General features: G+C 36.9%; 1 protein-coding gene across 1 annotated transcript; it reads right to left on the bottom strand.

Moving 5' to 3' along the window:
• Positions 1 to 977: 977 nt before the first annotated feature.
• On the bottom strand, positions 978 to 11,768 carry LOC149016572 (uncharacterized protein At4g06598-like). Its single transcript, XM_089154671.1, has 5 exons — positions 11,568 to 11,768; positions 4,535 to 5,269; positions 3,833 to 3,908; positions 3,604 to 3,730; positions 978 to 2,281 (listed from the first exon to the last, which is right to left on the bottom strand). Exons 2-5 carry the CDS (start codon positions 5,248 to 5,250, stop codon positions 2,070 to 2,072), a joined length of 1,131 nt encoding a protein of 376 aa, XP_089010797.1. The 5' UTR covers positions 5,251 to 5,269; positions 11,568 to 11,768; the 3' UTR covers positions 978 to 2,069.
• Between the last annotated feature and the right edge of the window lie 222 nt (positions 11,769 to 11,990).

The raw sequence follows: 11,990 nt of genomic DNA, 5'->3' as shown, positions 1-11,990 counted from the left end.
ATGATTCAAAACCGTCTAGGGAGAACAAAGGAGAGATGATCCGAACTTTGACTTGGCTTGTGGGAAACTTTGAACTATGGGTTTGTCCTTTTCTTTTGTGTGGATTTAAATTCTTCTCTGTTTCCAATTCTATATGTATTATTTGTTTCTTTTAATAAGGATTGACTTTTGAAAGAATGGACTGGGTGACATGATTTCCCTGTTGGACTTTGATGGTCCAAAAGTGCAACCAAAGAAGTAAAACAAGAACTTATGGAAAATAGAATGTCATTTTGTCCTGCACCTTGTGTTGTTATCAAGTTCAAGAACCAGGGGGCAGACTTGAATGCTGTGCATTATACTGCCAACAGTCAAGATTTCGCAGATGGTTAAAAGCAAAACGGACGGTCAAGATTTTGATATCAACCATTGGCAGCACAGCACATTTAATGAACAGCATTGAAGTTGAACTCAGAATCAGGTCAACTACATCAGCACAAGAGGTTTAAGGAAATTGAGATATTATTGAGGCTTTAATTGTTGGACTTCGTATCAGAATAGATCAAGCTCAAAACTCACAAATCAAGCTTGCTAACGTTTGATACAACACGCAAGTAGTGATTGATCTAATTCAAAACCCAAAGAACAAACAGTGGCCACTTGCTCATTGAGTCCCCTTTTTGGCAAATCTAACTATTTGTATAAAAATAGGCTTCAATAGTTTTAAGAACCCCACATTCCAGCAATAGTTCACCTATTTAGCACATAGACCGTCTATAGAATTTCAGAATTTCTGAATGATTGAAATGTAGTTGAACTAAGTAACCTATGTAACTGTCTTTTTAATAATTTAATTTATCCTTTTATCCAAAAAAGAAAAAAAAATTCAAGAACCTATCATCAGTTTTAAGACATGTTTTGAAAAACTGGCCTGTCACATTAGAAGCAAGACGGTCATTTTCAGATGTCCCAAGACAGTTGTGTAAATAATAATTGCCACGGGCACAAACAGGTATCCTCTTTGAAGAATTTCAGGACTAACCCTAGGATGTCTTCAGTTGAGGGGATTGTCATTTTCTCTGCTTTTATTGCTTCCGTGCAAATCTCATGAGAGAGCAGTGTTTAAAGCTTTGATCAAAACGCCTCACTCCCAAGCGATACCCTATCATTTTCAAATTTCCATGGGAATAAGCTTTGGATCTGAAGCATCCCTATCCAAAACAGGAGCCTTTGTTCAGTTCATTTCTTAGTAGTTGGAGACGACTCAATTATTTTCCCTGATAACTAACATAGATTGACCAACACTGTTCACGTGAACGGTCATTGCTGCTTGGTTACAGACCAAGAACGCAAAATGTTCACAGATGCACATATGCAAATGATAACAGAAAACAATTCCAGAATGCACAACCAACGTACTTTGGCTTCTAAAATCGAGCGTAATACATGCAGAACTTTGCTTTTGTAGATCGCCATCTCAAGCTAGAATGCATTCAGCTTTTCATAACAAATTTTAGAGGAAAACAAATTTAAGAACATATTTAGGAGGCACAGAAACATCCCGTGTCACTTACACAAAGTCATCGCAATCCTTAATCCAACAAGCCAGTTGATAAATGCCTACCCTACATCTAACCTATCTTTAGCAATCTATACAAAGCAGGGTTCATTGTCAAGACAATCAAGACCATGATGTTGCTAGCTATGAAAAGGGAGTACTCAACCAAATATCGTGGCCATAATAAAATTCAAATAAGAAATACATTCTGCGATGCAATGTAGAAAGAGACACGGGTGGTGAGGGTTGTGCAAGATTACGAAGTTATCACCTCCGATGAATCATCTGCCAGAAAATCAAACTTTCTCCAGCATGACAACCAGGTGCACATGAAGATACCTGAAACACAATATGGTTCATGGGAAGCCATAGTATTCCATCAGGGCGTCAGGACTATGTTGACTACACTTGGTGCCTCTGCATGAAAGACACTACTTTGGTCGCCAGTATGATGCAAGATACAAAATATGGCACATCCTATGTGAACTCAAATTCAAAATGACTCAAATAATATGACACAACCTACGGTAACTCAAATACGAACTGGCCCAGTGACTGGCTCATGACTAGAACTGGCCTCTTTATGCTTTAAAGAGAGGTTGGCAAATTGGGAATCCAAGTCTCTGCTGGTGGTCCGGCGATGAGCTGATGATGCTTGTGGTGGTTGTTGCTGCTGCTGCTGCTGCTGTTGCTGATACAGTGCCCGTAGCCTCGCAACCTCCCTCTCCAACATTTCCTGCTCCACTGAAACATAACCTCAGAAGATTTTAGTTTTTCACCAAAAAAATAGTACCCAGAAATTCATATTATACTTTTATCAGTAATATCAGCCAGTTACGGTTCACCAAAAAGCAGGGAGCATTTTAATTTCTTTTGGGTCTTTAGGGGTGGGGCGTGTTGACAAGGGGGAGGCAGGGGATCTACGGGCTACAGCTGTTGTTTGTTCAAATATGAATTATCAAAAACAAAAAACAAAAAACAAAAACAAAAAAAAAATGTAGAAAAGGAAATCCAGATGCTCAAACTTTCCCAACAAGAGCATATAATGAAATGTCTTAAAAGAAAAAGGGAACTATACAGTAATAAGAACAGGTAACAATTTATTAGAAGGAATTAAGGAAATACTGCTTTAGAAATGACTTGCATTAAGACAAAAGAAAATATGCTGTTTTCTTTCAATCTAAGATGACATAACAATTAACATACTGGTGGCCGGTGGTACCTCCAGTGTCATAAATGAACCTCAATATTGTTGCTCTCCAGAGACACATTAAAATTGTAGAAGTACACGTTAACAGAGACTTGAAAAAAAAAACAACAAGCAACTTCAGTAAAACCCAATAACAAGAAAACTATAATAACATATATTGGGACGACTAGCTTAGCTGAACAGGTTGCACTTCATAATTCCTCAAGGCTCTGTAATGTTGCAAGGGAAATGTAAGGGAAGGAAAACAAAAATTTTTAAAGCTAATAAAGAAAGTTTGGTGTTCATTATTTCATTATCCAAGAACCCAACTTGATTAAATGAAGTAGTTGTATTTCTAACCATATTAAGTAATAATGCTTTTTTTTATGTAACTTTTTCTTTTAATTTTTCAAATTAAAGAGACTTAGATGTAAAGTAAAGTGAATTTCAAACCAAAATATAGAATGTTTTTGCAGTCAGAAATAAAATCAAGGATTTTTTTTTATATGAAGTTTCATTCCCTTTCCTTTTAATTTCCCCATAGAACAAAATGAGCCTAAGTTGTCAATTCATAAAGTGAAAGTTTAGCTGGTAAACAACACAGGAAACAAATAAGAAACGCATGGCTATAGCTTCAGCTAATATTCACAAAAGGAAAAGTGAAGAAATAGAGGGACTGGGGAGATTGAGTAGTGGCTTAGCAAGAAATTTGTATGCACCATCAACCTTTTCACTTGATTGGTGCATTTATTACGCATGGAAATTATGATGAGTCACATTTTGAATCTGAGAGTTCTCAGTAGCACTGTGCCCACAAACTTTTCAACTAATTTAACCCAAGGATAACAGCTCTTGCGAATCAAATAAAGAGACTTACAGTATTTTATAAGTTGCTCCTGTGCTAAAGTGTCTAACCGTTGCTTGAGAGCTTTGTTTTCCATGCTCAATATAAGATTCTGCTGGTCCAGAAATTCAAGCTCGGCTGAAAATTCGGAACCTTCAGCCTAAAAATTCACATATACATGAGAAACAATAACAATGTAATAATGTGATAGTTCAACGTCTTAAACAGTATAAGTTCTGCATTTAGCAACCCCTGGACTTGCCTGTAAAGCATGGACATTCCTTTCCAGTTCAGCAATATACTGCAGTTTCCGGACTCGTGACCGTTGAGCAAATTGCCTGCAGTAGAAGAATCCCAATGTCATATATACAAAGATGACAAATAATAGTATGCAACTTGTTTGTATTCTTAGGTTTTCATTCAGACATATGTTTTTCTCTTTTCAACATACAAATTATTCTAGATTTTGCTAATGTCAGAGATTGAGAACCCAAAATGATCTTCCCATGAAGATTGGGCACTTGAGGAGCAGTTTAGACTCAATCATTAAACTAATCAGCTGGGCACATTTAAACAATTCATTATAGAATGAGCATCAAGATGTCATGTACTTCAGTATCCATTAGAGTAGCATAGAACAGGGGAACCAAACATCCATTAACCCATCCACCCAAAAATGATACCCATCAGCTCAGCACAAGACAGAATCTTTCTTTTCTAACTCACTTGTTTTTTTAAGTGCAATCAACAGTTATCTTCTTCTTTGTATTTTTCCCCCTTTAGGGCAGGGTACAGGACCAATGAGATACAGTTAGCTAGTTGAATTTACACTTGAAACATCTGCAGAGGCATATTTTTATGGCAAATACACAAATATTTTCTAAGTTTAGGGTGAAAATTCCCAACATATTAGAAGTTCAGGAATAAAAATAATACTGAGATAAATGACTAAAGAGTTTCTTACTGTTTAGCCCGCTTGGGATCAGTCTCTGCTGCAGAAGGCTTAGCATAAGAGTTATCCTTCCAATCAGAAGAACCTCTTGCATTATTAGACCCAGATTCCTCCAGTTCTTGCCGGTCAGTAGCAGTCGACGAACCCCCACCTGGTTCCTGTGGAACTGGCAACTGTCCAGAGCTTTGACGAACAATATTGTCCCTTGAAGATTGCGGTCTACTTTGGTAATTAGCTGAACTCAGTGAAGGATCCCATGACCTATTCTGCTGCCTCCCAAAAGAATTTGGCTCAGCATACAATGAAGCATGCCGTGCATCTTGATAAGGATCATATTCCACTGATCCCCATGTAGGTACAGAGGTGTTTTTTAACTTGTCCTCCTGAGCTAAGTAATCCATGTTAGAAGCACTAGCCACATCCAAGTATGTGAAAGAATCACTAGAAGACCGCCGGTGACCTCTTCGCACAGGTGTCTCTGGCTCATTAAGAAGATCATCAAGCCAAGAAGGTTGCTCCTCTATTAGAAAGCTCTCAGAGGAAGTACGTTGGTGGTGTCTATGCCCCTCTCTTGGCTTTGGAACACCTTTTGGTCCTATTGCAGAACTTGTGCCATATTCAGCATAGGATGATGGAATGCTTGGGAAGGGGCTCTTAGGAGGTAGCAGTGATTGTCTCCCCGGGTATGGAAAACTTTTGGTGTTTGAAGAAACCTTTGAGTTTGCCATGGATAAAAAGGAACAGATCCTGTATGCAAAAAATGTAACATGAAATGACAGATTTCAAGACTTATTCGATAAAACAAGACAAATAAATTACATCAGATGATTAAAATCTGCACATTTTTAATGCACAGTTTCTTTCATCAGTGGGCACAAGATCTAAGTTCATAATGGTGCCATGCATGTATATCGACACAGAGACCAAGAGGAGGGCATTTCAGATCAAATAACGACTCTATTTTCCAAACATTTCATACTCAATTGACATGTCCATGAAGCTACTGATACTCATTTCTCTCTGAAGACTAATTAGTTTTTGCCAAATGTTCATGAACTCATGAACTGTAACTATAAAAGTAGGTATGAAAAGTGAAAAGCAAAGACATAAGGCTGAAAAAAATACCAAAACACACATATTGAAGCAAGTGTCAGGTGGGAGATCATCCAATAATAAAGAGAAGCAATTTTATGTATTTGAAAAAACCAAAGAGAAGCAATAGAGAAGGGACAGATTGACAGTTGACATTAAACACAAGTCCAAGTAGTAATACAGTGGGAAACTCATCATAAGAAAGACAGTAAAAAGAAAAATGTTCAACCATAGCGCATCGATGATGATAACAGCAACTAAAATGATGCATTAAAGTTCCAGGATCAGAAAATTGATTGAGTTTCATAGTTTAGATATGCATGTAACAGGAAATGTGGTGTACAATAAGTGAATGCTAGACAAACCTCAAACAAAAACTTGGAGAGGTTCTTGAGAGTTTGAAACTGAAAAAAATAGCAATAGTACTATGTTAGGATGATGTAGCCATGGATTGAAAAGATTCAACTAGGGCTAGCTTTCTGAGATCTCAACTCAAAAAGTAAGGGTGTCAAGTTTTAAGATTCTGGGCTAGTTGATTGGAATACATAAGAAAATAGGTTATGGTGGTTGAATAGCTCTAGAGCAATTTAGAGTAATGAGGCATATGGCTAGATGGGGCAAATTCTTGAGATATGGGATAAAAGGTTATTGGAATGGGGTGGAACTTGGAGAAACCTTAAGCAATGGTATATATGGATGATCCCTAAAGTTTAGGACCATTCTAATGATACTATAGGTGCAGACCTAAACTGGAAATTTGGTTTTCCTGGAGAGTACGAAAATGGAAAGAAAAAAAATGAATTTAGGGTTAGGAAATCTAGAAGATAGAAGATTAGAAAAAAAGAATAGGGGTTTAGATAATTCAACTTACTTTCTTGAAGATGTTCTTGAACACCAGATGAATGAGGATATATATTCTTAAGAGAAGATAAGAAATCACATAAGAAAGGGAAGAGATTGTCCCACAACGATGTTAGGTCATTGTACCTCACCGGTAGCAATAAACAAAAATCAATATTCAATTCATCAAGTCATGGCTTGACTGGCAATTAAATCGTAATTTATAGCCACATTGGCTGACATAATTTTAATTTCAAACTAGTAATCAAAATCAAAGGATAATTCCTACATAAACTTCTACACTGAAAAGGAAAAAATTCAACCCAATCCTTTACCTTTTAGATAACCTAAAGTAACTGGGAAAGTGAAATAATGAAGAAAATAGACTTATGATAGGACTCTAACAAGATAATAAAATAAATCCCGTTTCTTACTTTCTAGCCATATTTTAGACCCACCAAATAGGCCCAATGACAAATTTGACCCATGGAACCAAAAATACATACACATATCATCCATTCCTAGACTATTCCCAAGCAAAAATGCCCAACTTGGTGATGATTTTGCATCAGTAATGCAAGCTTTCAAACTCTTTCATTATATTTATTATTCCATTACAGTTCGAGAGGTTCTACTTTCAATTACCTTCTTCTCTTATCATAAATACGATTTGGCTTTGTTCTTTTTTGGGGATCCACCTTCTGCTCTTCTTCATCTACTACATTTCTTCCCTCTGTCTACTTCTATAAAAACCTTTCCAGACCACCAAGTATCTTCTCTTTCAATACTGAGGTCTCAAATCTCCTCAGATAATGACCTAAGAGACCCTATATAAAGAATCAACTTTCTTTTAGGATTTTAGGGTAGTTATATGTTTTTAGGGTTTCAAGGTTTAAATCAAACTTTTAAGGCCTAGAAAAACTTTTATATGTTTTTGTTTTCCCTTTTCAGTCCTTAGTGGCCATTTTTGTATTGATTTTTCAATCTTCTCAGTCCTTTTCCTAGATCTACATCCTTCATCACCCTGAAACCATGGAAACTGGAAGCAGCACCAACTTTTATTTCTATTGTGTCAAAATTTTGTGCCATGACATGGATATCTGATTTGTATGGCTCAAGGGCCTTCTACAAGATCTTTGTGCTATACTAGGATACGAAATCTGCCATTAGTATTGCCCACAAACTAATTAAGCATGACAAATCATGTGGAAGTAGGTCACTGATCCATCAAGGAGAAGCTTAACCAAGGACTTGTATGTATTCCATCTGTTGAGTCTGCTGATAAATGGCTGAAGTATTCAATGACCCTTCGTTTGTTTGCAAGATAAAGGGTGAGAAAAATAAACATGTGGGACCTGCTAACAGTGGGATGAGGGAACATGAATGGAAAGGAAATGGTTTTGTGTAAAAGTTGACAATATGGGTCCCAATTATATCATATCCCTCCTTTTTCCACAAAGTCCCATTAAAAATATAGAAATTTTAAAAGAGATGGGATAGGAAAAGTGGGATGACACGTCAATAGACGAGCTTCCTTAAATTAATTTAAGGAAGCTTGTCTTCTCATTTTCCCATCCCATTGAACCAAACAATCCAAATTTTGGAATTTGTGAAAAAGTTTACTTATCTCCTACCCCTTTTTTCCTACCTCACTTCAAATTCTTCAAACAAACGGTACCTGAAGGACTTAGTATTTAGTTTTTTTGTTCTGTTTTATAAAAGTTGAAAATGCGACATCTCTGCACCAACTTAAAGAGTATTATTAAAACGTGAGCTTTCTCACAAGTCCATATACTTTTTGAGGTTATCTCCATGTTTTTCAGAACCAAGTAACTTATACCAAATGGGACATTCAAGGAAACTTGCAGTCTCAGTGACATTTCACAGTCTAATAGTCGTAAAGCACATATCTGATTAACTTGGTTGTCAAGACAGTACCACCCTATAGCTATGAAAGAAACAAGTTACTTTGATCATTTCATAAGCTTCGTATTGTTGTATACAATTCACTGTTTGCAATGCCCAACTCTTACGAAGAGAAAGGGAACTTTCAAGAAGCTCTGAAATATTCCTCAGCTAGTTGACTAGACGACGATGGACATCCTCCAATCCAAAAAGGTTGAATCACAAACTAGGTTTCACACTGTCGTATACAGTTCATTCTTCTGCATCCACTATTTAGTTCACAACATCACCTATGCAATGGTGGAAGAATCAAACCTCTCATGATTGTGTGCAGATTAATGAAGATTCACGGCAGTTACCAAACATGTGACAGAAAAATAACACCCAAATCCCAATCCACAAAAAAATACACAAATTTTTTATGTGAAAAACCCTCTCAAGGTGAAAGGAAAAAAACCATGGGAGCATGTCCAGGTAAATCTTCCCCTATACTAACTAGTAACTAATGAGCTTACAATATTCTACTTTAGAAAAATAATGGAGGTAACGAAAACATCAAGAAGGAACTATTTATCTTGGCTACCAACTCATGTAACAATGTAGATCACAAAGAACAACAATGGCACATCAATAGTGGCGATGACAAAAATAACAAGAAGTGCACCTTTCCTATTTCGCTAGATCAGAAATTGATGTCACACCACTGCATGCCTAAAACCAAAGTACAGATCTCGCAGAACGGGCTTCAGATTCACAAACTTCAGAAAGAGGGAGACATGTTCCTTGTTGTTATGCTTTATGGGTTACAACAAAATTCTTTATAGGGAAAAATGAGAGAGAAGAGAGGGGGGGTTGGCTCATTGAAGCTGACTCAAACAATAAAAGTGCACTCAGTCCCAATCCACAAGAAGAGGAAATCCAACTCCCAACATGAAAAACCACTCATGGAACACCAACACACCAGACAGAGACATTACTGCCACAACAAAGCTACTCTTTAGAAATTGTTCCAATACTTATCAGTGCTTTCAACCAAGAACATATTTGATCCAAGCCAATTGAGAAGCTGGGGAGGCGGAATCACTAACGCATATTACTGCCAGACAGAGAACTTGTCATTGAAGAATTATATTTAACCCCCAATGAAGCACACCGTGTTATTAACGTATGTAAATTTGGCAGAGGCACTTATTTAAGTATTCCTTAGGCTTATATACTTCCATATATCCATACAAACTTCAGCAAATACGGATCAAAATGTATTCCAGCACTACAGTTAGGTGCCCAAAATTAAGATAGTAGTCAGAAAAGTTCCCTTCACAGTTGATTACAAATTCAAAGATAAATATCATGGGACCAAGGCACTTTTAAGGCCGTGCTCCCTTAGTTCCTCACATAACATTGCAACATCATTTTACCCCTTACACGCAATCCTTTTGACTCCAGAAACACTGGTATCACAAAAATTGCAGGTTAACAAGACCTGCAATATTAGAATTGAACTCAGCTAAGAAAAAGAGGATTTCACTTCACCAAAGCTTTCACTCCCTTTTCCATTATTAATTCCTGATTAGTCAAATCACTTCTGATGTTTCAGATCTTGTCTCTTTTTGTATCAGTTCTTTAATCATTTTCCCAGTCTTCATTTCTGTCCTACTCCTATCCTATTGGAAAACCATGATGGAGATTCTGTTCCTTTCAACATCAAACCAGCCTTTCTGGAAATAGAGATAAGGTGCATAAATTTGCCCCTAACTGGAACCTGCTAAACGTGGAAGCCCTGTGCACTGATTTTCGGCTTTATTAACATCAAAACCAGGATAACATTGGATACCAAAACAGTTGGAAAAAGTTTAAAAACCTGAACAGGCACTTGTCCATACAGAAGATTAATATCCTCCAGAAACCAATCAAGCAAAAGGATTTAGGGGATTGTTGGCACATTACTGAACTCTAAATACAGGTGATCTCCGTAGGTTTTGCTCTCTACTTCATGATTTTCTATAAGGACCTCTCACTTCCCCCGAATCCTCAATCTTGGTCCTTCCCTTTTAAATAAACATAATCTATTATTCTAGTCCTTCTATACTTATTCCAGACTTCCCAAAGCAAGTTGAAACCACGAACAATTTTCCACAAATTTGATTTTAGCATGAAAATTAAGTGAAAGAACATTTAAAACAAATTCACCAAGTATGTGGATGCTGCTATGACTAATATTTTAACACCTCCCATTGCTCAATTTCTTGTTTTACTCACTGTTTACTTCTTTTATTTCTAATAAAGTCATAGCTTCTAATGGCTCCGTGAAGCCAACCCCGTTTAGTTGGGATAAGGTTATGCTTGTCCTTGTGTAACTAAGAGGAGCCCCGATACATATCAAAAGAAACTGAAAAATGTTCAAGAACCAATCGTCTGAGGTTATATGCTAATGGTATTTAACTTAGTACAATAGCTCTAGTTGTAACTTGTAGCAGGGTTATCTTCATCATTCACAAGATGTTAACATCATGCATCGTCAAGGAAAGCATAACCTAAAGAAGGCACACTGAATTGTCCATGGAATGTATAAGGATCAAGAAGTAAGCAGTGGAGAACCAGATGAACCACTGCACGTTATCAATCATCTTTCTTCTAGAGTCTCCCATTTAACTTGAAATTTTAGGGCTTTGACAGTTCCTAGAACTACTACGTTGCCTCTTTCATAGGTTCCTCAATGTAATTCCCAGGATATGATACACCTTGACCCTATTATTACCTCAGATTTCTTAAATAGATTTCAGCAAGGAATTACCAGTTTCCAAATCGGTCAAACCACACACAGAAATAATTAAAAACTATTCATACCACTTCTTTCGCCATTGAAAATAATGAAGCAGTAGCACAGAAATTAACTGGGATTGTTATCACAAAAGAGTTCGTTTCAGTGACAATTTACCCACGTCCAAACCCAGTTAAGATCCAAAACTTACCAAGAAAAGCAATAAAAATCGAAAATAAGTGCAACGACTGCCATAGAACTCAATCAAGGATATGAGATTCCAAAATTAGATAAAATGAAATCCGAGAAATTAAAATAATGTGAAAAACCCAAAATTACAGAAAGAACGAAACAATTAAGTAAAGAAACAATGGAAGATCAAGAATCTACAGAAAACGAAAGGAAGAGAGCCAAATCAAATTGATGAATCCAAGAGAATGTACAAACCAGATCAAACTGGCAACTCTTGATCCGCTTCTCTTCTTCCCTCGTCCAGAACCGAACCCTAAGTATCAAAACGAGAAAGAAAAAAAATAAAAAAATCAAATATAACAACTGAAAAATCCTAGGGCTCTTCAAGAGAGCGGAGCAGATATAGTTGGTGGCTGGCGCCTGGTTGGAGAGAGCGAGAGAGAAAGAAAGAAAAAGAGTGAGCCAATAGCATTTATCAGAATCCTTTGATGAGATCTCGTGATATGAGAAACAGCAAAAACATGTCTTTACGGGTTCGGGTCTTACCGCAAACATCATTGGAAACTTAAAAGAACGATGTGGGCCCTCCTTACTTCTCGTTTCCTCTCAAAAAAATATTTAAATGTCCACATGGCAAAGTATTATTCGTTGGAAGCGACAAAGTTGGCCAAGGTGACC

The sequence above is a fragment of the Hakea prostrata genome, chromosome 5, assembly GCF_041222555.1.
Source record: "Hakea prostrata isolate BN-2017 chromosome 5, UWA_Hpros_2, whole genome shotgun sequence".
In the NCBI taxonomy this organism is placed as follows: domain Eukaryota; kingdom Viridiplantae; phylum Streptophyta; class Magnoliopsida; order Proteales; family Proteaceae; genus Hakea; species Hakea prostrata.
This window is presented reverse-complemented; position numbering and strand designations above follow the sequence as displayed.

Bases quoted from the DNA above. Each gene is read 5' to 3' on its own strand.
- LOC149016572 (XM_089154671.1), bottom strand. From the start codon at position 5,250: ATGGCAAACTCAAAGGTTTCTTCAAACACCAAAAGTTTTCCATACCCG. The intron at 3,909-4,534 runs GTAAGAAACTCT...CTTCTACTGCAG, and splicing joins GATCCCAAGCGGGCTAAACA to GCAATTTGCTCAACGGTCAC. The intron at 2,282-3,603 runs GTAAGTCTCTTT...GTTATGTTTCAG, and splicing joins GGAGCAACTTATAAAATACT to TGGAGCAGGAAATGTTGGAG.